This window comes from Varanus komodoensis, unplaced genomic scaffold (assembly GCF_004798865.1).
Source record: "Varanus komodoensis strain SLA01 unplaced genomic scaffold, ASM479886v1 scaffold16, whole genome shotgun sequence".
Classification (NCBI taxonomy): Eukaryota; Metazoa; Chordata; class Lepidosauria; order Squamata; family Varanidae; genus Varanus; species Varanus komodoensis.
Window position 1 is genome coordinate 13,866,071 of NW_025335468.1, and position 27,751 is coordinate 13,893,821.

Genomic DNA, 27,751 nt, shown 5'->3' on the forward strand with positions numbered 1-27,751 from the left:
TGGAAGTTTTATATTTGTGTCCATTTTTCATATGTACAAAGTTCAATAAAGTCCTCTACCTATGACACATGACAGTTCCTAATGACAATATTTCTCCATAATGTTTACCATTCAGTATTTCTCCATAATATCTACATCTTTCTCCAAACATCTGCATTATTGATATATTCTATCTGTCATGGTAATAGGAAAATTATTTCTTATTCCACCTAATAAAGATTTTATTTATTTATTTAAACCTTTGTATATTTTGAAATTTTCAAATCGGACAGCATCCCCACTGCACTTGTTTCTGTATGTGTCTAGGAGGGGTTGAATTTATATCCCTCACTCTGGAAAAATCTTGCATCTAGAACGCAGAGCCATGAAGTATATTCTAAGGACGAACCAGAGCTAAGTGGTAGAGCACATGGGATTTTGCATACAGAAAGTTCCAGGTTTGATTCCTGACATTTTCGCTTAGGGCTAGGAAAGACTCCTTCCTGCTCGACACTGGAACATCCGTGTCTTCTTATTGGACAATTGACCCACGGTCTGACTCAGTAGAAGGCACTGTGCTCACATATATGAGTATGTGCATATATCTTGTAGCTCTACTTACCCAGAATCTTCTGACTTTCTTGAACACTTCTGGTTTATGCAGAGATGGATGACATGCTCTGCATGGCTAAGGAAACAAACACTCATTTGATTTGTGAATTTGAAAAGCCTATTCATTTCAACTGGTGTGCTGGTGTACTCTCTAGCTTTGTATACAAAAGACTATACAAAATGCCCATTGAATGATTTTGTGCATCTCCATCATGAAAGGCTCCTCTTACTAATCAGTCGGGACTGAGCCAAATGCTGCAGGTGTTCTGCTGGACCCCTGTATGCCATTTTCTCTTACTGGAGTGGTAGGCTTGGGTCAAAATGGCTGTAGGCCTAATTAATTAAATTCAGACCCACTTCTGTTAACATTATTTTCCCCCCAGGTTTTTCCTCAGCCTTTTCTTTACACAGTTGGGGTACAGGAATGGAATTTTAGGGAGCAATCCTTTGTGTGAATTGACAGAAAAAGTTCTACCTCTTCCAGCATGCCCCAGACAGCTGTCTAATTGAACAGTGAATTGCGTTTTTAGTCTACTATTATATCAGTGTTATGGTAGTGTTTGGAGCACTATTCTCTGGAACCCGCTAAGGCTTTTATGTGTGTTGAAGGAAGGTTCTGTATATGTCTCTATAGCTGAAGAAGGAACTCTGTGTGCCAAGGGACCCTCATCTGTATAGTGATGCAACAGCCTGGTCTCTTTACATGGAATCTCTTGTGCTGATCAGTCGCTCAAGAAGGGGAGCAGATGGTTCAATCCATTCCTCCCCCTCCCTCTTGAATCCCCCACCAAATAGACTGATTTGTGGAACCCCTTTAGCTGTTTGAAAAGAGCTCTGCCTAGTCAGCACCATGCTGAATTGGGCACCATGGAAAATAAACCTCAAAGGGGAGAGCAGCTGTCATGGACCCATGATGGTCCCGCTGTAGTGAGTCATTTCTATTATAGCCATAGCGTCTACTAGTTTTCACCACATGCACTGGCACTATTCTTGTGTGACTCTATCCTGTAACAGTTGACTGGGACATAAAAGAGTGGATCACCATAGCACTGGGAGTTCAGTCATAAGTAGAAATCTGATGGCCAAAAGTATGCATAAAATCCCATAACTTTCTTCATATGAAATATGTATCCTCTATTATTTCATATCTATGTTGTATTCTTTAAGAGTACTGCCATACTCTAAAGGGATTTCAAACATTTAGCTGTTGTAAATCTCCCATTTCAGAACATGACCGGGGGGAGGGGTGTTGGTGCTTTTACGAATAATCAGCTAATTGAAAGTTCAAAACTTCTGATTTATACATGAGTGGCATTCAAACCCTCTCTTACGATATCCAAATGCAGGACTGGGGATCTGTGATGCTTTTCTGAGCGAATCTATGACCTATGAACCAATGGTAAGACCAGTGGGATAAAAATAAGCACCGGGGAAGAAGTAGGCATGATGAAAGTGCTGTTTCATGAAAGGAGAGAAGTGGGTGCTGTATATGGCTTATTGTGTAGGGTGGCTTAGTTACAGACCGATACAGAGCTATGGCTTTGGTGGAATGGATAGTGGCTGTTGGGTCATCCTGCCCTTTCAATGCATATTCATAGACATTCTGATTTCTAAGTCAGGTTTCTAAACTCTATTTCATTGACAGGGATTTCAACTGCAGTAGTTTGCATTCACAAATTTATGTCTGAGCAATAAGAATGAAAGAGTAAAGGGACATTTCTTTTTACTGCTGCTTAAATCTATGCATTTTTGTTCCATATATCCAATTATGTATTGGTGTACAGTGACTCATTAAATTGCCCTTTGTCCTCAGTGCAATTAGACTATAGCAATTATGATTTCCAAAATGAGTTCTATTTCCAACTCACTCAGCATGCTAATTAGGAAAATTCAGGGAACTGCAAGATTCGGACATTAAGGAAACCTGTTAACCACTTAAAATGTACACGCACAGCAAAAAAGAAATCCCACAAATGACTTACCACAGTCATAACAGCAAATTACTATTCTAATACAGTAGTTTCTTCTTGCTATGCCAAATTACATTTAGTGATATTTAGGACAAATAATAAGTGATATGAATGAAACTTTGTTATATCTCAACTCCAAGGGTACATCTGGACCAGCATGCACAGCTCTTTATTGACATTTATTGGCATTTGTGTGACATTTATGCCTATCCTCGTAAAGACATGGAAAATAATTAGAGGGATGAATGCAGAATTAGGTTTTTTAAGGATGCCTGTTTAGGATGGAATATGAAATCCCCCTATTTCCAGGTGAACAAGTCTTTGACAATCCAAAAGGATGAGTGCACCTGACACGTATGAGGGAGATCCCTTGTTAATCTTTTGCTTTTGACATTCAGAGGCAAACTGCTTCTGACTGTGGAAGTGCCATTTAACAATTACAGAATACAATCCTATGAATATTTAAATACAAGTAAGTCCTGCAGTTCCCAGCATTCTCTAGCCAGCACCTTTAGGTAATTACCATAGCAGAATCAGTCTTCTGTAAGGATGTAAGCATCATTTATAAGAGGAAGAGAAAAACTTCCCCTAATCTGCTCCCTTGCCCAAAGCAAAATCCTAAAAAGAAGCAACAGATTGCTGATCAGGGCATGCAATTCTAGTTGTGCCACCTTCTTGCAGAATTATCTGTAAGTCATCTAAAATAAGCTTTGCTTTAACGAAATAGTTTCTTAAAAGTAAGGAATTCAAAACATCTGTCTGTGTGGCCCATTTAGTTTCTGAATGTGGATTTCTCAAAAAGCCAGGTTTGGATTAAAGGGAAGTCTTTACAGTTTATTCTTGGTAAGCTATACATAAAAAGGAAAATGAAAAAGATGATTCCTTCTTTTACTGCCAAACTCTTATTCTTCTTAATATAAAAGCAGCCCAGTGTTTCTCTGAACTACTACAGTGCCAACTTTTCACCAGGGATGGCAATGATGTGGGTTTTTTTAGCAGTGCTTTTGCATTCTAATGTGCAGATGTTAGCCCACCGTACACACTAGGCTTTTGAATGTAATAAATGTAATATCATGAGAAAAGGAGCAATGGAATCAAGATCCGATGAGACCCGTAAGTGAGTTTGTATTCTTAGATACATTACAGTTGAACAGAAACTATTCATATAATTTCATTTTTGCTTGCCTTGGAGGAAAACATCTAATGATTTTTAAAGCATTTCAGGATGCCTTTTAAAATACAAATGTGACATTTAGAATGCATATACTCTAAAGTCATACGCTGGTTAGATCCTTATGTGAGAGAAAAGGATTGCAACCTAGGAGTGTACTTACGTTACCACAAGACACTGTGCAGTACCATATGCAAGGTCTTGCACAATGTCACACAAATGCTTCCTTTGGCTCTTACACAGCAGTGTACAGAACAGCACTGCTGCCAGATTTTCTTCCATTAACACATCTTTAGTTATAAGCCATTTTTAATACTTTCACTACAAAGATAGAGCACAATCCAGTGAGGATGTGCATAATGCTCTTGTTCACCAAGGTTTACCGTTGATCCAGATAATGACATCTTTCACTGGTAATCCTCCTGGCATTTTTCCACTGCATCTTTTGTTTTTTTCCTTACCACAAAAAATCAACTCAGGAAAAAAAAGACAGAATGTGTACTGGTTGCTAGTGCAGGGTGGATTTGATTTAAATCACAATTTAAATCACTTGTTAGTATGATCAGAATTAAATCATGGTTTCGGACACATGCCTGCCTTACTCATGAAAAAGAGAAATTTCATTAAAGTCCTCCCAAACTGGATCTTTTTTACAGTGTACTGCCATTATAGGTTTCTTCCTCCAGGGAAAGAACAATATGATAAATCTCAGGCTATACACAAAAAGTTTCCAAAGACTTGTAGAGTATTCTGCACAAAAGGTTTCACTCTCATTTCTGCTGCTTGCTCTTCCCTCCTCACACTTAATTTCCTGTGCAGATCTATTCCACTCCCAAAAATCTTCTATTCATTTGGAACTATTTGAAACTTAACACTGAAGAGGTAAAAGGTTGATTCTGTGTATATAGATTTGCCAAGGAAAAGTGAGATTCTTAACTCCGCATGTTTATTTTATAATTTTTTGCTGTTAAGAAGAGGCAGATGATCTTTTCAGACACAAATTAACAGTTTTGAGAACTGTAAAACCAAGCATCTGTGATAATATTTTCTAGATAGAAAAATTGCCCAATAATTTTACAGAAACCTCTAGAAGAACATGACATTGTGAATGGATTAATGAAATTCATTTATCAAAAAATTTAAACATTGCTTGAATATGCAGCCTCATGCTGCATAATTAAAAACTAATCCTTATTTCCTGATGAATATCCTTTGGATTGTAATGTATCTTAATAGAAAACTATCTTTAGATAGATTTTTCCTCAAAAAACATTTTAAGTAAAAATCCAATTTTTAAAATCATTGATTTTTATCCACCCTGCTTTGAAGTAGCTTTCTTCTCTTTCCTCTTCTTTTTGTGTTCTAAATGATAATCTCCTTTATGGGATGACCACATATTCTGATATTGTGATAGTAGGAGAAAAATATCTTTCTCTGTATTATGCATAGTTTTGTACTTGTGTCACATTTGCTCAAATCTAAACAGACCAAAGCATTTCCTCTTAGGAGAGCTGCTCCAGCCGCTTGATATTCTTAGATGCTCTTTTCTGCACTTTTTCTAATTCACATTTTTGTGCATATGTTGTGATCAGAACTGTACACATACCAACTAGTGCCAATGGAATTGTCAGTCTCAGAGTAAATACTGCTTTGAGCCCAGGGTTTTCAGTGGGACTGCTTGCATTCCTTGTGGCTACTTTTTGTTAAATGAAAGAAACAGCATATTAAAAAAACTTCTGACATTTAACTTGAGTTTTAATGTTTTGAACCACCCAGAGCCTCTTTGGCTGATGGATGGTATAGAAATAAAACAAACACATAAAACTTCACATCTGCTTTGGCTCCTGGACTTCACTTTCTGCTGAAGTGTTTAGGATGGAATGTCCAACAGCCTCCACCTTACATTATTAAAGATGCACAACAGACAAAGCAAAATACACTTGCAGTGATGTCATTTATTTTTAACCTTTAGTTAACCTATAAAAATGAAGCTTAATAGTTAACAATAACACTCAGTGGATACATGTGTACATATTTTTCAACAACTCCCATTGAAGTCCGGGCCCAATTCAAGGTGTTGGTGATGACCTATAAAGCCCTAAACGGCTTGGGTCCTGGTAACCTGAAGGAGCGCTTACGTCCATATATGCCCAGCCGCCCCCTGAGATCAGGGGGACAGGCCCTCCTCCGGGAGCCCTCAGTGAAGGAAATTAGGAGGGTGGTTACTCGGAGGAGGGCTTTCTCAGCGGTGGCGCCTAAGTTACGGAATGCGCTCCCCAGAGAGGTCCGCCTGGCGCTGTCATTATTTGTTTTTCGGCGCCAGGCGAAGACCTTTTTATTTAAGCAGCATTTTAAATGTTAATATTATTGAATTTTATTTGGCCAGGGCGGCTTATTTTATTCTACTGTATATATTTTAATTGTTATTGTTTTAATTTATTGTGTATTTTATTAGATGTTGTAAGCCGCCCCGAGGCTTCAGCAAGGGGCGGCATAGAAATGTTTTAATAAATAAATAAATAAATAAATAAAATACACAGCAAGAAAACAATATGGGTTAATATCTCTAAATTTATTGTTCTAAAAGACGTATGCCATCTTTTGATAAACTCATCTTCAAATAGGAGTTCTTCTCTAGCCTTTATAAAATCTATCATTATCATTTTATCATTATTGCCGCATCTCAGATCCTAACCCCCTTCCCCATCAGACGACAGAGAGGCAACACTTCTTTTCCAAAATGAAGTTATTGAGTTATTTTTGCTGCTGTGAAAAGATTAATTACTAATTCTATATCCACATTTGCCACACAATGTTTTAAATAATGAAGGAGCATTCTAAGACGATCATTTGGAAGCTTGTAACCTTTTATCTGCGTAATGTAAAACACTTGATTCCAATATGAATTAATCTTAACACAGTACCAAAAACCATGGGTATAATCTGCTGCAGATGAACCACATCTCCAACATCTCTCATGTTCAAAGCCATGCAGCTTCTTAATTTTGTAAAGAGTTAAATGCCCTCCTTCCCTTTGCCTCTGAAGTGCTACAGTTAAGCACTTGAAATCAGCCATCTAGCTGACTTATATGGTAGAAGGACCAAGGTGGCAGAGATCACCCCATGTTCTTCTTGCTGTATGTAGGATAACTGTAATCCTCAGATTTTGGAGGTTTACGGACATATCCGCTGAATTGCACCCTGAAAGACCCATATTTCTTCACCAGACTATTAATTGTGTAATTATCCAGAAATAATTGGTACCACTTCATATTGTGCACATTTAGTATATTAAAATTTATGAACTATGCATTCTTCCAATCAATCTTTCAAACTTCTGTCCTCCCATTTACATATTTTAGCTAAAATATTTCCTTTATTAATTTCTTCATTCTGCTCCAGATGTACAAGGTAGTCTTCTAAGTGCCATCCAGGGATTATGCTTTCTCCAATTTTCCACCCTAATTTTACTGATAGAAAGTTTTAACTGATTTTAAGACAAATACTGATTTTAGCACCATGTTATTCATGTCATGTACTGCGTAAGCTAACGATTCAGGATATGGATTCCACCACTGCTGAGTTGATTTCAGTACAAGAATGGGAAACAGCACAGATAATTGCAGTCTGTCCCAACAGTCCATGGCAGTCATGTATCCCTTCAAGAACTAAGATTTATTGTTGTTCCCTGGAAGTATGAGAGCTAGTGTAATCTTTGTTCTGACAGTTTACAATAAAAGGATATTTCTGACACTTGGATTCCAAATAAGCTAGTCAGCAGATTCAGTGTACAGATGGTGTTGCTTCACCTTATTGGAAACACTTGATTTGCTTCAGGTCAAAATCTCCTTGAAGGGGAAATGGTCAGTGGGGATATGCATTTTTAAAGTAGCATGCAGAGAAGATGAGTTTGATGGAGTGACTGATTTTGCAGCATTTATATATTGCTCCATTCCTGAACAGATTCTAGAGTTGTGAGCAATTAACAGATAAAACAGAAAAAGAATTAAACTATGTATTTAAAATAGCATGCCTTTAAAACTAAGGGTGGCCAAACAAGGAAAGCTTCCTGGAAAAAGATGTTTTGGAATCTGCTGATGCCAAGAACAATGTAATGTTGGAGGCTACCTGACCTCCAGAGGGAAGGGAGTTCTGGAGCTGTGGAGCTGTTAGATTGAAGGCTCTTCTAGTGGACTTCACTGGGGCCGCAGGCCCATGTGGAACCACCAGAAGCATCCCATCTGATAACCTCGAGGAACTGGGAAATTGGTAATGGAGAGGGTGCTTCGTTGGGGCATCTTATGCAAGTTGTTTAGGTCTTTGTACGCAGGCACCAGAACCTTAAACCTGCCCCGGCAGCAAATAAGCAGCAAAGTACAGCTCCCTTGGCAAAGCAGTTGCATGCTGAGAAGGGACAGCTCTTGACCAGTGCTGCATTCTGCTTCCAGAGCAGCTTTAAGAACAGCAGTGCTGTGATTCAGTCTTGAGCCAGTGATGGAGCTGCATCACTGTACACTAATGCACTGTACACGATTACCTGTGGAATTTGTTGCACTGAATTGTGTGGGCTCATCTCTGAGCCGATATGTGTAGGATTGCACCGTTCATCCATGAACCTGTTTGTGTAGCCATAAATGAGCTCCCTCTAGAATTCCTTTTGATGTTAAAAATTGAGTATATTGACACCTGTGCCATGGCTTTCAGAAAGGCAAACAACATATAAATCCTCACTGTTATATAAGTTGATGGTTGTATATTAAGGACTTCAGGCTGTACATAGGTATGTAACCTTGAAACTGAAGCTAGTCATAGAAGCCTGAATACAAACAGATACACATTGAAAAATGTTCAAAGTCAGGCAACAAAGATGGTCAAGAAAGTGGAAAACAATTTGTTTGAGAGAGGACTGAAGGAACTGTGTGTCCGAGCATTATTACATGTGTTTTATATGTGTTTAATATTAATTATGGTATTTCCGATTTTGTAAACCACACAGGGAGCCTTTGAGCTGATGAGTGGTGAAGAAATGTGTAATAAATTAATAAATAAAATAGCATGGATTGTCCCCTGCCACTCAGAGTGCAGGACTTGCCCTAATCAAGTTACAGGAAGACACATTAACAGAAACCTCCTGACTGTATAGGCAGTCTGATAACGGAGACAGTTTATTTGAAGGATGTGATGTGTTTTATTTCCTTATTGGGGGGGGGGTGTCATCAAACAGAGGCTGAGAAGCTGTCTATTAGGAGTGCTCTAATTCAGGATTGAGTACAGGTTTAGCCTCAGTGGAGAATCCACCCACATGACTTTTACTTTGTATGAATAGTGGGAGATGTGCTTGTTGCCCTGTTGTGCTTAGAAGAATCCTGGCTTAACGAGTATGCTAAGCCAACCCTATCGATAGCTGTGCTGAGTCAGACTAGTGGCCTATCACAAGGACTGGTTTAAAACTGGCAAATCACCAATAAAAGGAAGGTACTTAAAGAGAACCATGAGACAAGTTTGCATTATAAGGAATGAATGAGTTTCCATGGCAACTTTTGCTTCATTAGTTACTGGAAGAATAATTATAAGTATAGTACACATAATTATATCTTTGTTTAAGTCCAACCCTGTGTGGATTTTGCTGGTTTGTTTTGCAGTGTGTGGTGTGCTTAGTGTTGGACTGAAGTCTTGGGAAATGTAGGTTCCAGTCCCCACTCAGCCATGAAGCTCACTGTATGGTTTAGGCTCAGTTACTCGCTCTTAGTCTGGCCTGCCTTACAGGGTTGTTCCTATAAGGATAAAAAGGAAAGGAAGGTTCTTAAAAGAACAAAAAAGCAGGATAAAAACAAAATGCAATGCAATAATGTAATATAACGATGAAGTGAGGCTAAAACAATTACAATTTAAATCTTACTTGAAAATTCTAAACTGTCAGTTCTTCCTTGTGCAAATTTAAAACTTGCATGTGTAGAGATGTTTTTATTCACTTTTGAATATGTATGAGAATGAATTAAGTTCACTAATTTTAAAAATGAATGAAGCAAATTAATGTTAACAATTGAGAAGGGATTTGGGAATAGTGGCTTGGTTTTGGTATTATTTTATTTTTCCTATTTGTGATTAATCATTGTAGAAGTAATTAACATGCTGACATTTTGCAATAATTACCAATTTTACATTAGTTATGGTTGTCAATTTCTGTCTCATCAGTTTTGCAACTTTTATAGTGGGAAGTATGTAGACAAAGACATCAAAATATTACTGCTCATACCAGTACAAAACCAAATTTTAAATGGTTGACGTAGAACTGAAATATATTTACATTTTTATTTCAGTATAACAAAAAATTAAATTGACTTTTCCTCAAAAAGAATGAAGTGAACCATCAACTGTACAGTTTAGTTCTGAGATGCTTTGGAGAACTGTCTGAATGACACTAGTCTGTCTTCCATGTTTCGGTGCTTTAAGCAGCTGTGAGGACAGGGCAGATTTCCATATTCTGCAGTTATAGAATAGACAGAACCCATTTTCCTCCTGACTCCAACCAAAGCATCTTCTACAGCCTGTTTGTCATGGGACTCAAGTGTTCCTGGCTGTTGAAAGCAGGGGCAGTCCTTTGCATTTTTCCCTTGTGGGGATACATTGTGTGTGTGTGTGTGTGTGTGAGTGTGTGAGAGAGAGAGAGAGCAAGAGTGAGCACATGGGTGGCAATTTTCCTTCCCTGCCTGCTTCAAATGAGGTACAGTGGTAATTTTTGGCTTCTTTAGACTCCATTTTTTGTGGCCACCTACTCACTGAAACAATTGCCTAAGTGACTGCTGTCAGCACTCTTCCAGATCACTGATGGTGGTGGTGCTATGCTCAAGAATCTCAACTCAGACCCGAAACTATTGTATTGTTCAAAATATAATTAAACATGTCTGCCACTTTTGTGGCAGTCATTGGTTGAAGAATGCCTATTTCCTTTAACAGTGACACAGTTCTTTGACTTTTGCTGCTTGATAGGCATTGATGGTCCAGCTGCTTTTCAAGATGATGTACAGGATGTAGAGAGCCGAGTTCAAATTCTTACTGTTGGAGAAGCTTGCCAAAATGAGGATGATGGTGAGATGGTATCTCCTAGTCAACAGGAAGGCACGCAGGACCTTAGAGTAACAATGCAGAAGAAAGGTAAGGATCCTGTACAACTTGCTCTTTGTTCTAGCATGTTTGTTGTACACTGTATGATTCACCCTTGGTTGTGAACTAAAGGCCAATTCATAGAATAACTCAGAAACATATCGTAGGACAGAGCAACAAGATAAAAGCACAGTTCTTCCTGAATTTTGTGGCATAAAGTAATTGGGTTGCAATCTGGGATGTAGCGGAGACAGGGCAAACTTTCCTTCTTTCTCCAGTTTTAGCCTCCATTATAAATACAGTATCTGCTGTACTTTAGGGCAGTCATGCAGTGGGCAGTATCCTGCTATGAGCTCATGTTACCTCTATTTTTTTTTGTATTGTTATTTATTTATTGGAAGCCGTCCCGAGGCTTATGCGAATGGGGCGGCATACAAGAACCCCAAATAAATAGATAGATAGGATTCCACCTGGGGCAGGGAGCAGTGGTCTTAAGGCAGCACCAGTGTTGCAAGCAAAGGCTGTTTCAGGCTCTGTTTATTCCAGCCCCACTCAGAAACATTTCAGAGAGGGTGATGCTTCCTCATTCTTTCCCGGACCTTTAGCCCATTTCGTGTTTGCAGGAGCAGGCCACATGGGAGGGTTTGATAAAGAACACTGCAGTTGCTCTTTCTGGAGCCTTGATGGCTGCCTGGAAGCCTGTTGAATGGGACGGAGATAGGGGAAGTTGGTTGCAGGAAGGACGAGGGTTACCTGTAGAGTTGGACTCAACTCCTTGACCTCCGTGGGACTTAATTTTGAATATACATGTACATGTTGCGAATTAGACACACACTTTTAAAGTCCCCCACATGCATTTGCAGATACGTAACACACACACACACACACACACACACACACACACACACAAAGGTGTACTGGGAATAGGAAAGGGGGGAGGTCCATATTACTTTTTTTTCTCCTCTTCTTCCTGCACATGCATAAGTGGGATGCAGGATGTAGAAGTTACAGTACTGGAGCATAGACACAAGACCTGAACCAATAATCTGCTTAATTCTGTATTCCCCCTATTGGATGTGGCCAGGCAGATTCTTCAACAGAATATCAAGGCAGTTTCTGTCTTCCATTGATAGCATCGAGAAGCTGATCTTCAGAGGTATGTTCCCCTGGCAATTAAAGAATGATGGAGATGGAAGACCCACTATAGCAAATGAGATATATGTTCAGATGAAGGACTATAAAGGCAAACAAGTTGAATATGCAGTAGTCTTCATTTCTATAAGAGTTATGAATGTCCTGTAGGTATTTCAAGCAGCATGAATTTTGATGAAGAGGAGGATGAAGATGATGAAGACAGTTCAAGCTCCTCACAGTTAAACAGTAATACCCGACCAGGTTCTGCGACAAGCAAGAAATCAAGTAAGGTGAGAAATCTGCTGTGATGGGGTCATCTAACTCTGTTGCTTGACACCCTAAATCCCTGATGCTTAAGCAATCCAAATATGTTCCTCATAAAAACAAAAGATCCCATACTTTCCTTTCGCTGTTTTCTGTATTCCTCAGCCAGTTCTACAAGTCGGGCATTTCCTGGTATCCAGCCTAAAGTTGCTTTGCTGTAATTTGAAAGCAACAGTTGTAGTGCTGCTGGTGGTGGTTGTGTTGTACACTTTCAAGATGATTATATAACCAAGGTGTGTGCGTGCGTGCGTGCGTGCATGCATGCATGTGTAGCACTAGTAATTCGATATTCCATCCCATGTGGATGGGTAAGCAGGGCAGGGAATTGCTTTCCAGCACTGATAAACATACTCCTTGTACTTCACCCTACCTAAATCAGCAGCAAATCCAGCTTTTTAGTACCCTTCAAAGTTGTTTATAATCAAGTCGTTTATAAAATAGCAGAAGCTTCGCAAAATGAGATGGTATGGTTATGGCTGGTGAAGGGATGAGATTGCTGGCAATTCCTCTTATTTTATGGTAGCCATATGAAAATCGTCCTACTTGAGTATGGGAGCATTTCAAAATCCAACATAAATGCTCAAAAAAGTAATAAATCTTTATTGCATGAACTGTATTTACCCCCCTTTCCAGATAGTGTGTTGAGTGTGCTGTTGTGCATGGGAAGTGAGCCATGCAGGCGATGTGTTTCACCTGGTTTTCTGATGCACCACCACAGTGCCAACTTTTTGATCACATTCAAAGTCATCCGATTCTGCTGATTGTATTTTCAACACATGATAGCTTTTCTCCCTCTTCTAGGAGACAGCCTCAGGACCCAGCCCTTCAACAAACACCCCCGTAATAGATGTTGATGACCTGGAGGAGTTTGCTGTGAGACCTGCTCCTCAGGGTGTTACTGTCAAATGCCGGATCTCAAGAGACAAGAAGGGAATGGACCGTGGAATGTACCCCACTTACTACCTCCACTTAGAAAGGGAGGATAGTAAAAAGGTCATAAGGCATTTTTTGCTAGTTGCATATGTTACAGGAGAACAAAACAAGAACCTGCCCAGTTGCAGAAGACTTCTTATGCCCTTCTTTTGGATGTTCTATCCCCAGTATTGTATAGCTGAGAGTATAGTTACGTTTTAGCTGAGGGAGGAAAATCCTGTGTATATAGGCAGTTCTGTGCATGCTTACCTAGGAATGAGTTCCATTCACTCAGTGAAGCTTGCTTCTGAAAAAAACAGATACAGAATTGGATTATCAGAGAACAAAGTTCTCATGTGTCTTGTACAGTCTTTGCCATTAGCAGTAGCAGTGACCACGTTCCAGTCCTGTGCAGAAGGAATTAGATTGAGGGGGTCTTCTAAATAGTGTACTCCTTCTCCTCAGTATGAATGGTAAGATATTATAGGGCCAGTACCTTAAGGGCACAGCCACTGGACATGTCCTCCAGGGCTCCACGCAACGGAAAGAACTGTGCGTGCTTATTAAGAAGCTGGTTACACTGAAATCAGTGGGACACACTGGCTGCCCAGAGAACATGATGCTAATGGGCGGCTTTTTTAACAAATCAAATCAATCAGTCAATCGCTAAATATTCTCAGGGAAGTACACATCAGATTACAGCATAGGCCAATAATATCACCAGGATTCAGGGATATGTGGGGTGGGGGGAGTTAGTATCTATGGGTCATGCATGTGAACAGCCAGTCCCACTTGTTACGACAACTTCCTGAAACTATGAATATGGAGGGGGTTTCAGGGCAGCAGCATTTGTTTTCCTGAGCATTTGTCTTCTTTTTGGTTGCTTCCAAGGCAACCTGATGGCCACCTGCTGAAATAGTACCTGAAATAGTCAAGGGGTCATTTTGGTAAATCGTTAAGGAACTCAGGAAGCTAACTTATACAGAGTTAGACCATTGGTCCATCTAGATCAGTACTGGCTTGAATGTGACTGGCATTAGCCTTCCAGGGCTTCAAAAAGGAGTCTTCTCCAGCTGCTGGAAGTACCAAGAACTGAACCCTGCAAACTTCTGCACACACGCATATGCTCTGCCCCTCATTTTTGAGTGCTCTGCTAATATACCACAAATGTGATAGAGTGGAACTATTCAAGCATTTTAGACTGTGAATTAATGCAGTTGCAACTCGGCTTGGTGGCCTGATTGAAGGCCAGGTTAAAAAACAAAACAAAACAGAACTCAACAAATGAACTTTGATACATACAACTTCAGTATTGTAGACTAAGCACAGTTACTATACCTAAAACACCATTTTAGTGAAACCCTGGGTTTTGGACATCTGGCAAATCAAACTTAAGAACAAAGTTGTGTTTATTCCCACATTAGTTCAGCAGCCCTCTTCCTTTATACTTTGTCCTCAGAAGGTCTTATGCTTGGAGCCATGAAATGATTAGCCTTTGGGTTCCATAACCCTCCAACTGACGTGGTATCTGTTTTCTCTTCACTTGAAGGAGCCTGTTCAAGCTCAAATTAAACATTTAACAAAGTGTACTCAGTTTAATTATTTAAACTATAAATAATGGATTGAAGAGAGTCATTTCCTTTGCAGATTTTTAAATAAATCCTTTTTTTTTGCTAGCTCCCATTTTGACCATCCACATTTTTGCTGCAAGGAAATCAGACTCAGATTTCCTTTTTCTAATGGTTCTGTCAGATTTTACCTAGAGTGTGACTTTGTTTTCACATTTCTTAGGTATTTTTGTTAGCTGGAAGGAAGCGAAAGAAGAGCAAAACCTCAAATTACCTCATCTCCATTGACCCAACAGACCTGTCACGAGGAGGCGAGAGTTTCATTGGAAAACTAAGGTAAATGTTTGTAGACTTAAGATATATGCTAAAACAAAACAAAACAAAACAAAACAGAAGAAGGCATTCTGGTATCCAGAACCTTAGTGATACTTTTGAAAGCAAAACCCTGTGAGGATCATAGGCAATCATGGTCCCTGGTTCTAGTCCTCCCCACTGAGATGATGCGTTTCTGTGTTCTTACAGAGCTTTATAATGCATGGCAATTTACAAAAGAATTAAACAGTCTTTGTTTCTCAACTGACCCCAGCCTTCCTGCAGTGGCCGTGTTGAATGGGGATGATGGGAGTTGCCAAGCTGAAGAAAGCTGTCCTATACTATGGAGACACTTGGACAATTTCCTGACATTGTTTTGGTGACCATACACACACTGCAAACACTCTTTGGGATAACTGAAGTAGCACTTAACGCAGACCAATTGCCCACTCATTCCTTTTTAAATCTTCTTTTATTTAAACAAGCTGGAATGATGGTGCAGTGGTAAAAAAACTACTCTCATTCCCTCTTCCAAAGAGAAAAGGATGCCAAGAAGGGCTCCAAGAATCAATCTGCTATAAAGGATAGAGCAGTAGACTTGCGTCAGGGATACCTGGCTCCGAACTCCCTGTGGGCCATGAAGCCAGACATTTTTCTTAGCCCGTCATGAAGCAGCTCCTGCTCTTGTAGGTTTTAGGAACATAAGCAGAGTGTTCAGATCCTGGGAAGTAATCATCCTACTCTCTTTGGGTGAGTCAGGCCCATTTGGAGTGACAAATTACGGGGATTACAGGGTGGCATACAGACCAGGGCTCAAGACTGAAATGCAATGTCTAGAACCTCTTTGTTGAAATAAAATACAGCTCAGTTCAATCCATTCATGCATTGCACATTCACTCAACCTGTTACCAGTGTTGGAGCAGCAGAGCCAGGTGGACAGCCAGGTTGTACCCTCAGAAGTTGGAGATGTACTGAGTGAGCTGCTTCTCTGGTCTCCATGTCTTCTTCAGAATTTTACTGATGTTGGTAATCTCATCTGTTAATTCTTATATGTAGAAAAATGTCATTTGGCTGTGTGTTCTGGTTGTACATTAATTAGGCTCATCCTGCCTCTTGGAAATTTCCCTTTTCTCTGCTGAAGGACATCTCCTTTTCCTCAGAGGTCTTGATGACCAGTTCACCTCTTAGCAATATTATTGATTTACATGTCTCTTGCCTCAGGTGGGGGGCTTATTTTGGAAGTATCTTTGTCAGTGTTTTCCCACAAACTGACCTAATTACATGCATCTTGTGCACATTCCACAGTTAGCTTTGCATCCATGCACATTTGATAAAGTTCTTCACCTTTTTCTACTCATAACATTGCACATTGCATTTGGTAATCTTTTGGAATGAGAGGAACCCTTTCATCCCAAACTAGGGGCCATTATGTGCTTTTACGTGGCAGAAGAGGGCAACCTAAATGGTAAGGGTTCTAGAAAACAGGAATAGTTGAAACAGCTGGATATGGTTATGCCTGAGAAGGGAGGGTTAAAAGAAACCATGGCAGCCATCCCCAGATATCTGAAGATTTGCCCTTCTGAAAATGGCAGACTTGTTTTTTGCTACTCTAGAGAGCAGGGCTGCAACCAGTGGGTGGAAAATTTCAAGGTAGCAGATTTTGGGTAATCGTTAGGGCAAACTACCTAATGGTAAGAACTGCTGGGGGTGGGGGTGAGCATTTTCCTTTGCTAATGCTGTTTAAGTATAGGCCAGATAGCCATTTTTCAAGGGAAGGAGTAAGCCAGTTTGCTAGCATTAAGTGTCGCTTTTGTGAAAACTTGATAATTGGGTTCCTATCTCTAGTCTTAATAGTATTGGATTTCTCTGCGATTTTTGTGAAAAATCTCTCAGAATTGTATACTGAATATCAGCCCTGCCTGATACTGCCTTGCCTTCTACAGCTTCATCACTGTCTGGCAGATGTGGCTACAGATAATAGTATTTTTCAAGTTCGGGGAACACTTGAGGCTCAGCTTATGCTAATACAGAAAATGGCTCAGTCTGCATTAGGCAGTGGAAGTAATCTACTGTTTCTCTCTCTAACAGATCAAATCTTATGGGGACTAAGTTTACAGTTTATGATAACGGAGTAAACCCAATGAAAACAACACTGAGTTTGGAGGCAAGTAACCTGCGTCAGGAACTGGCTGCTATTTGCTACGTAAGTTTCAGTCACAAGCAAGACTAGCAAACATATTTTAATAAAATAATTAATAATCAATCATATAAAACTATATAACTCCATCTCTGTATTTATGACCTGGGGATTACTTCCTCATGATCATCCAGTTAATTCTGCTTGTGTATGTTGTTACAATGGTTGAATCCAAAGTCACTAGAAAGTATCATGCAACTGTTTTCAAGTTTTTTTCTCTAATAAGCGTACTGAAGAATTAATCAAGTAGTCATTTAGAAAAGGTTATTCCAGTTTATGTTACATTATTTATTTATTTAAGATTTTTATATACCGTTTTCTCAGCACATTGCTCTCAGGATGGTTTACAAGTGGTTATAAACACTAAAACAACATAACATGTACCATAAAATCTATACAAGAATGCAGACGAATACCAAAACGCAAAATACCACATGCATGTTTTGCATGTGACTGCCAAAGCACTTGGATTTGGTTTGATGATATTGAGCCACAGATGAAAATGCTTATGTCACATCACATTTCACGTCTTTTGTTACAGATTTCAAAGAACCCGTTTCTGCTTTTGTTATTTGCATGTTATCATATGTTATAGATGTAGGGTTGTGTAGCACTAGAAAACTTTCTGTTTGAACTTGATGAAATTCTGACATTTTCCCAACCTAATGGCCAAAGGTGGGCTGAATTGGCTGGAGGGGGGGATGAAGTTTATGTAAATTATACACATTGAGACAGACTGGTTATATTTGAGTCATCATTGCTCTTGTTGCAGCATTCAGCATGAGCAGTAAGATGCTCTTCTCACTGCGTATGTACACACTCCACACTGGTCAGTGTGAATTTTCTGCCAGTTAATTTAGATTTGTGCAAAATGTGTGCCTTTGCACTGCAGTTGTGGAGAAAAGACCTGAATTTTGCAAAAATTCCCCAGTATTCTTCTTTTATTTTTTAGGATGTAAATTACATCTCACTTTAAAACTGGAAGTCCACATGATGGCTTGACTTGCATCAGTTCAAACTGGCACCAGTGCAGGGCTGACAGGTCAGAATCTTCAGGGCCAGGTCAAGAAATTCTGTTGGATTTTTAGTCCCCTGCCCCACTGCACACACACATTTGATGCCTCCTCCTTCCCTAGAATCATCCCAGCAGTTGCCAGTCATTAAGAAGTCTGCAGCTGCATCTAGTGGTCACCATTAGAACTGCAGCAGGAGAGGCATCCTAGCCAGGTAGAGAGAAACGCATCCCTCAGCTGGAAGGTGACATCTCTTCTTGGTCTCGAGACCATTTATATACTATACAGTTTTCATACAAATGTGACATGGAGCTCTGTTGAGAACAAACACTCTGGGCTGCAGGTCTTCAGCTGCGTGTGTGTTTCAGATGAAGTAAGCGATCATGACTGAGAGAAATACTCACAATGGTTTTGCTGGTGGGAAATGTTCACTGTTCTTACCATTGGTACTAAGCATGGAAGGCAGGCCCTGGCCATCACTGGGCCAAATCTGAAGAGCAGTGGCCAGCAGGGGACTGAGGAGGGGAGAATATTATGCAAGAGAAGATGCCTGGTTTGTCTCCTTCCTTCTACTCAGCAGTAAATGAAAGTGGGTTTACACATCCCCTCTCTTCGGCCCTGCACTCCACTATTCACAGCTTTCTCAGAATGGCCTACTTTTAGAACAGGACATCTAAAATGAAGGACTTAGGGGCTAAGGAACTGGCCACGTGTGGGACTGCAACAGCCATTGGCCAAGCTGGCTGGGAATAGTGGGAGCTGCAGCCTAACACAGAACTGGGGAGAGCAGCTTTCTGGGCACTATTCTGAGGTTCTCTTGCTGAGATACGTATGCCAAGCACTTTGAATATTCCAGATGGCTACATAAGTATATTTATATATTGGTATTGGTAATAACAATTTTATGAATTGGTAGTAATACACACACACTTTGTGTTAGAATGTTATTTCATTAATCAGAGAGCTGAATTGTAGCTAGTGCTTACTTGTCTGCCCATTTTCTGTCAATGCAAATTGTACACTTCACTTTCCCCCCTGTACTTATGAAATAAAATAGAGCTTTTTAGAAAGTGTGGGTTAACAGTGGATAGGCTTTGGAGCAGTTTATTAATTAGTTTAGTCGGCTGATTTATCATCAGAGGTTATTTATTTGGAAAGGCTGGCATCCAAGGAAGAAATGGGTGATATTCAAAATTCTGCTTATTCATTTCAAAACAGGAAACAAATGTCTTGGGGTTTAGAGGCCCTCGTAAAATGAGCGTCATCATACCAGGGATGAATATGGACCACGAGAGAGTGTCAATCAGACCACGTAACGTAAGTTAATATATCTGTTTTAATACTATCAATTAGCTTAGCTACAATAGCTACTGGTTCATTTACTCTGTTGCACTGAATAGTACAATTCTGTGACCCGTGCAAGGGTCCCAGAGCCGTAGGACTCTGCAGTCCTCGCTTGCAGGAGTCCCTAGAAGAATGGGAGGTCTATCCTGGCCCTTGAATGTTGCAGAAAGGTCTGGTGTGATGGTTCCCCCACCCGTCGCTCAGGGGAGTGAAGAAGGACAGCTCTGCAGGCCCTGGCACTGGCATGCTTGATTTCCCTCTCAATAGAAGGAAAAGTTGAAATGTTGAGAAATGAGTGAAACAGCTCCCCATCCCCACACGAGACACAAAGCCAGTTGTTATTGTTATGATTGATTATATGTATAAAATGAGAGTTTGTTTGCTGAGAGGAGAGAGATCTCAGGCACAAAGGCAGTGCCCACAAGGCATGCCACGTTGCAGAAGGTTGCAGGTTCAGTCCAGGTGGGGCTTGAACCCCGGAGACCTCTGCTGGATAGATCGGTGACCTGCTTCCTGAGTTCCTATTTCAAATATGAGTTTCACATATCACTGTGTGTGGGTCTGATGAAGCTTTTGGTCATATGATCAGGATCCTTCTGAGCATTGCAAGTGTGGCTGGAGCTGCATAGGTATATTCCCCATTATTACTCCCATGTTTGGAAGCAGTTACATCCTGAAGCCCATTGCCAGAAGCAGAACACAGCATCCCTTGAACAGAGCATTCAGTGACCTTGGAACACGGCATCCCTGGAGTTGCATTCAGAGACCTCAGTCATGCCCGTGGCTGTGGCCATTAACTTCTGGCACGTCTATGGGAGTGCCAGGAAGAGCCACTTATCCTTCGGAGTATGCAGAGCATTGTCCCTGATGTCGTGGAGCTCACGACCTCCTCGGGAGGAGGTGGGTCTGCACACATAACAGCTGTCAAACCAGTCGAAGTCCTGAGAATGGGTAATTAATAACAAGTATACTGATGACTAACACACAGTGAAAGTGTATTGTCATGTATTTCATATATTAAATATGAATCTGTCTCCCAAGATAGAATTGTTTCTTATGCCCCCTCTGTTTTTCCTCTGCCTCTTTTTTTCCTGCCCTTTTTGCTGCTGTGTTTGTTCTTCCTTTAGCAATCCTCAGTATTGCCTTAAATAAGGCCCAGCTTTGGCAATGGAGGGCAGAAGCAGTAGCACATACGTCTTAAAATCTGTGAAGCCAGTGTCACAGATCTGTCAAGCTTTGAGGTATCATTTCCGTACACCATCTGACTAAAGGAGTCTGTGGGAGAATGGGAGGGGAGCTCCCATCTCACAGCAGACCTGTGATTGGTAGTAGTGATTTAACCCCTTCAAGCATTTATCTCATGGAATGCAACTTGGATACACTGGTCATGGTACTGCAATCCTATGTTCTTGTCTCCACTTGATATGTTTGAGCATTATGTTTATTTCTCCCATTGAAATGGATGGTTATCTGCTTGGCTTGTACTTTGGTAGTTTCAATGCTTCGGTTTCCCAGGATGCTCACTTACAGACTTGTCATTTCCCCCCTGTTCCTTAGGGGGAAAGTTCCAAATGTAACCCCTATATCTACCCCTATAGGAAAGGCAGACTTCTTCCAGCAAGAAAAATGTGCTTATATCAAGATTCTGGAAGTGGTTTGGTATGCCAGTGCAGTATATGCTTGTTTGTTAATGTATTTCAGGACTGCCCTTCATCCAAAGCGATTCCAATAAATAAAAAAACAGATTGCTCTTAAAAATACAGCCCTTCATCATTATATGCCAGATAAAAGAGCTAGCAACAGTATTAAAAATTCCTGGGCAAATAAAATATGTAGCTAGAAGAGGTATTGCCTTCAGGCTTTTGTTTATCTCAGTGTCACCTCAAATTGGGGGGGTCTTGAAAGGAGGCCTTTCAGAGGTAGCAGTTTAGCCTGATGGATATGGGAAACATCAGAGGTACAGTTTAAGTCAGAAATAGCATGTGATGGGCACTCTTTCATTGTAGAAATGGAGAGTGGAAAAGCACCCTTTGCTGACGTTTCATCCTTGATTCTTACAGGAACACGAAACACTCCTCTCTAGGTGGCAGAATAAAAACACAGAGAGTATTATTGAGCTGCACAACAAAACTCCAGTCTGGAATGATGACACCCAGTCCTACGTTTTAAATTTCCACGGTCGTGTAACACAGGCTTCAGTGAAAAACTTTCAAATTATTCATGATAATGATCGTAAGTATGTCTTGTCTAGCTTAACTGGTTGAATATGCTGACCAGTTGTCTGGAATTTGTTTCATTATGTGAAAAAGTCAGAGAGAGATGTGTGGGGATGCTTAGGCATATTCAATATAATAATAGATATCAGTAACGAGTGGATATAGGCCTTTGCAATTCTGCTTTGAGTACAGTTTGATCAGTTCTCACTGTCTAGTCAGAAGCTGCTAACATGGTATGGAGGGAAAAAGTAGATGAAAAGCATAATCCCCCCTCCCACACGCCTGCTGCATTTTGATGCTGTGCAGAATTTTGGGTTAGTGGACTCTTCACCAGCCTGGGGCAGTGAGCAACAGTGGAACGTAGTGTTAAGATGCATCAGGTCTTGAGCGAGCTGGAGGCTTTATGATGGATATGCACACACCTAGTGTATTGAAACAGCTGTTGCAGGATTTTTAATGGGCCTCCAAATCCTGTAAAACATGAAACAGAGGGTTACATCCTCTTCTCTCCCTCCCTCCCCTCCTCCCTCCCCCTCCTCCCTGTGCAGTCATCTGTACAGCCTAAAATTCTGCCCCAGAGGATTTCTCAGTGCTTTGGGGCAGATTTTGAGGGTGTGCGGAAGGCTCCAGGGAAGAGGGAAACAATGCCCCCTTCTTGGTTGCACTGATGAAGCACCAGTCAGCAGGACAACACTGTTGGGGGCAATCCATCAATAACAGGACAAGCATACAGAACATGCACAGCATTGCTTTTGTCATACAGTGAAGGGTCCCCCAGGTAATGGCAGAGGCAGACTACCCCCTTCCAGGGATACAGCCTGGATCTGATCCAAGATACCCAGAAATTTTCTGGAAGTAAGCATCTTCCTCATCTCTGGTCTCTGGCCTTGCAGGTATTAACTTGGAACGGAGTGGAACGGTATCCCAGTAAGGGTGCTCGGAGAACACTATACGGCAATTCCATCAGGGGAGCAGGTTGGGGAGCTGAGGTGAAAGGAGGGGGGACTTGCCCTTTCTCTTCCTGTTGAGTGCAGCTGCCTTCCGTCCCTCTATTCATCCCATCTGCATCTCTGTATCAGTTCCTGTTTTCTGACTCTGCCCTTTATAAGGACATCCGCACTATGCACGAAGGTGCCAGATAATTCACAGCTGGGCAGCATCTCAATCAGACCTCTTTCAACTCCGTGAAGAAAACTGTCTCCCAGCCTAAATTTCAGCTATTCTGGGAGACAAAACTGCTTTTCCTGTTTCCCTCTTTAATCATTTTGATAATGCCATGCCCAAATTTCAAATGCACTGAAGGTTATATTAATGCTTTTTCTGCATTCCTCTGCTGTTTCTTTCAGCTGACTATATAGTGATGCAGTTTGGCCGTGTGGCTGAGGATATTTTCACAATGGACTACAACTACCCAATGTGTGCACTGCAAGCTTTTGCTATTGCCCTGTCTAGTTTTGACAGCAAGCTGGCTTGTGAGTGAACCTCAGCACAGCCAAAACCATGTGCCACCGGAAGAAGACAACAAAATTCCACATTTTCGTTGGTATCAACAGTGGTTTCATACTCCTTTGGGGGCAGGTAAAATTTGTTTTTCAAAGGAGCCTTTCACTGGAGAGAAAATACTTTAAAATTCAGGACTTTCAGGAAATACTTTTTCCCATCTCTTCTCTATTTTTCTGGAAGTGGCGTCAGAGATGTGTAAATAGAAGTCCTATCCTGTCTCCTCAGTTATGTTATGGAAATGTGCCATGATGTACTGTACCGTGGCTTAAGTGAAGCACCCTCAGGAGTGGTGTGTCTTTTTTCTAAATCCATGAAAGCTGTTGCAACACAGATCTGTTTTTGGACTGAAGAAGTGTTCAGAGGCTGTAAGCGTTTCTCAAGATGGCATTCCATAGCTTGTGAGCTTCATGTCACTCACCTTAGAACCAAGGCCATGAGAAAGATGCACTTTTGAAACATAAACAAGATATGATGAAGGTCGTGCTTGGTCTCAATGCCAAGAATGAACTTGATTTGAGATATTGTTTATCAGTTTTTAGTTCTGGTAGGGAATAGGTGGGGGAGAAACAGGAAGCACAAGTTGTTGTTGCACAAGTCACTTGTATTCCAAGAAGTCATTTTACAAATTGTGCTTTAAGTTCAATTTCACTTTCAAATGTGACCATTATTGCTTTTAAAAAGGAAAATATGGATTCTGCAGAATTGCCATATGGATGCTAGAAATGCCATTGCATTGCAATAGTAGGTCAAACTGGGGGGCTTTCCTGTGTCAAAGCTTGAGCGAGAGGGCGGGAGCGAGCATGTGCGTTGCCCGTATGTTCTCTCAGGGTCAGTCTGTGGCATGTTCAGGTAAAGATTCTGAAGCAGCAGGACTGGGAATGAGGATTCTTTACCTGTGACCATGAGGAGGCAGACACAGGGCTGCTCACATGACAAAACAGTCCGCCACGCATTATTTCACTCACAGTGAGCCTGTGGCTGCCATTTGGCAAATCAGACCCAACTGAGGGGTGGTTGTGTTGTACGAACCCATTAAACAACACTCACAGAGGCTGGTCTGATTTAGGGAAACAGATTTAACAGTTGCATAATTTCATTCTCTGGGTTCACAACACAGGAACCTCTGAATGGGGTTGGATATACAACCGTTTGCCCATGCAGTTGTCACGTTATCCAAACCGGGCCACAGCCTGGGCTGGATGGATTGAAGTCTGACTCAGAGACTGAGTTTGGATCCACATGCTGTGGCTCCTTGTGGGTTACTTAATCGATGATGAGCTGCAGAGCCGACGGATGCCAATTACATATGCAGCCCTCATCTGTCGTGACTTGCAAAACTGGCCAGTGTGGGCTATGCCTAGGTTAAACACCCCTTGCAAAACACAAAAGCAGACTAAGCTCACTGGGATCTCACAGCACAACCACCCCTGCCTGGGAGGAGCTGCTGCACACACCTTGCGCCTGCTGCCTCCTCTCCAGGCATCAAATGCGCCATGGTGGGTTGTCAGGTCATGCAAACAACCCCAGAATAAGAAAGCTTCCTCTCTTCTGGTACATTTGCATCAGTGGCATGAAATTATTTGGATAACTTCATGTGACTAACTCTTTAAAGTAGCTGCTTAGAAGTTACTGGAACTATTATAAAATACAATTAGGAAGTTTATTTCACCCTTTTGAGCATAACTTCTGAGAATTCTCATTTTCCATACAATGAAGTAAGAGTTGGGTATGTGAAAGTGCCACATCTGAGACAGAGCCAGACTTTCTGCCCAAATACATTGCAAGTGACATGTAAAGGGAACTTGTGAAGGGCATATGAATGTTCTTGCTTTAACATATATGTACTATATAGTTCAAAATATTTCCCAGTAGAAGCTCTTATATATCCCAGTCCCCTGTTTGTTCCTTTTCTAGCATAAAATACTCTTGATTGACTTTGATTCATTTCTGAAATGGAAATTGACCATTTACTTCTGATTTGGAGACTGGCGTGCAGCAAGGCGTTGCATGCAGCTGGCAGTACATGGAAGTGCGCAAGGCACTGCAGTGAAAGATGCTGTGGGAGAGCACACAGGTCTGGATGCATTCAGCTGACAGAGAACCCTTTCCTCTAAGCTGTCCAAGGGTTACAGGGATCACTCTGGGAGGCCTGCAGGCATGGGAATGCCTACGGATACACCTCCAGGCCTGTGGCGCTCCACTCTGGTGCTTAAACCAGAGTAGGGATATGGATGGTTGATATTTTGCATCTGCCCTTTCATGTATTCAAGCTGGCATCCCTGCTGTGGTATGAAAAGACCTCTTTGTTCTCTAAGCAACTCCGAAATGGCCCCTTCTCTCTAAGTCAAAAGCTGTTAGCTGTTATAATTAGGTGTTCTATGATTATGTGTACCATGACAAAGGGAACCGCACTTTCTTTCACCATTCTCCTTGCTCTTTAAAAAAAACTGCTACTCCTCCTCATGGAGGTGTTTTTTACAAGCAGAAGTGAAACAGGAAGGTCTTGATGTTGTCTAAATAACCTGTAAACAACCATGTGTAGAGGAAGATGAACACACAACAAATATCTTACGTAGGGAAGCACCTGTTCTGCTTGACTTGCAGTTCTCCGGTGACTGGAAAGGAGGGGCTGTGGGCACAGTTTGCATCCTTCTGGACTGTATCCATGCTTGCACATGAATTTTGGCTATCCCTTAGCACTTTGGGGGCTCTTTAAAATGGGGGACCAGGGTTAGGGTTAGATTTCCACAAACAAGTTTGAATTTGAACTATTGCTGCTTTTTAATTCATTCATTCCCTATATCTTTCTGGATAGGAATGAGAGCCTCAGGTCAGGACCAACATTTAGCCCTGTTCAGGCAGTCTTTTGCAAGGTATCACAGGCACATGGGGAGAGGTGATGCTGCAGCTGCTGCCATGCTCATTGCCTTTTACTGGTGGAGGGGAGCTGTCGGAAGAGGAGAGCCCTTTCAGGGAAGCCCTCTCCTGACAAGCCAGAATGCCGCAGAATCTGGGTTCTGGCCTGCGGGGCCGCAGGAGGCTGGAATGCTCCTCTGGTGTGTTTGCTGGGCCCAGTAAGAGAGTGCCTGAGTAGGGCCAGAGTGACATGAGAAATGGAAAACTGTAGATTTCAGATTCTGAATCAGTCCATTGGAAATGTGCTAAATCCAGGGATTTGCTTTTCTTCAAGAGAAGATACTTCTTTGACATAGCAAGGGAGCACATCTTTTAGGATAAAAAAAATCCAGGTTTCAGATTAGAGGCTGGTGCTCCAGCTTTCCATATCATGTTTTTGTGGGGAGCAGGGCAGTGGAGCACAAGATGGCGTTGTTGTTAATGCGTTAGCTAAGAACCGAATGAACTGCCCAGCGCAAGCCCAGCTGCATGGCCTGACTTCTGCTTTTCAGTTTGAAGTCTGAAACAATTAGAAAGGAGTCTTATGGCCTCAGGGACAGTAGCCTAGAATCTTAAAGAGGGATGTTTCCTCTGCCCTCCCAAACAATAAAACAGCTTTGAGAGAAAAGCTGCTCCTTATGCTTGTATTAATTGCATGTGTTATGTCATTGCCAGTCATTAGGAAGTGCTGAATAAACCAAATATTCAAGGTCTGTGTGAGAGAGAGATCACAAAAAGGAGGCATGATAAAAGATTGTGAACTGTGTGTGGCATGGTGAGAAATGGATCAATACAAGTTTTCTTTGTCATGATACTAGAAGGTGGGGTCAATTTAGAACACGCACAGACAGTAAAATCAGGACAGGCACCAGATATATTAATGGGCATTGATTTTTGTGGCTTTTTAAAGGATTAGCATGGAGGGATGGACTCCTCACGCTTCACTAAATGGGAATAATTCTGGCAGCTTTGAAGGCCAAAACAGGTGTTATTTTCAAAGTATGTCTAGCCTCCATGTCTTTCTTTTGTTTTTCTTCTCAGACAGGTACAGGGCCTCTCGTCCAAATCTTAAGGACTCTGTAACTGGAATGCTAGGGTTCCAGTCCACATCGGGAGCCCAAAACCCCTTTCTAGAGGAAACACATTAAAAAGTGGTAGTTCTTAGCTACACAGTTAAAAGTGATAACTGGTTTGACCCTTAGATGTCATAGTTAAATAGGCGGTCTAAGCACAGATGCAGTTTGCACCTAGCGAGATCTTTCCAAGGGCAGGAACTTTTACAGGCCACCTAAGAAATCCCAGTGATCTGAATTCAGTGCCAGATCTGCCTGCCCCGATGCCGCAGAAACTTATCCTGCACATCCAAATGGTCTGGCAAGCATTTGCTGCCTTCCCGCATACAGAGGGAGAACGCACACGATAAGATCCTATTTTAGAAAAATAGTATCCAGGTTTTTTCTTTTTACAGGTGTTAGCTTCCACTGCACTGGAAAATTG

General features: G+C 41.3%; 1 protein-coding gene across 3 annotated transcripts in view; it reads left to right on the forward strand.

The window, feature by feature from the left end:
• The window catches only part of TUB (TUB bipartite transcription factor), a 74,880-nt gene extending 48,967 nt beyond the window's left edge, over window positions 1-25,913 (forward strand). For all 3 annotated transcript variants that reach the window (XM_044425973.1, XM_044425974.1, XM_044425975.1), the window contains 8 exons: window positions 10,723-10,887; window positions 12,139-12,260; window positions 13,096-13,287; window positions 14,998-15,110; window positions 17,175-17,289; window positions 19,515-19,613; window positions 21,701-21,872; window positions 23,203-25,913. In XM_044425973.1, the coding sequence (XP_044281908.1) occupies window positions 10,723-10,887; window positions 12,139-12,260; window positions 13,096-13,287; window positions 14,998-15,110; window positions 17,175-17,289; window positions 19,515-19,613; window positions 21,701-21,872; window positions 23,203-23,336 (1,112 nt within the window). In that variant the 3' untranslated portion in view covers window positions 23,337-25,913. The remainder of the gene's footprint in view (window positions 1-10,722; window positions 10,888-12,138; window positions 12,261-13,095; window positions 13,288-14,997; window positions 15,111-17,174; window positions 17,290-19,514; window positions 19,614-21,700; window positions 21,873-23,202) is intronic.
• Window positions 25,914-27,751: the final 1,838 nt, after the last annotated feature.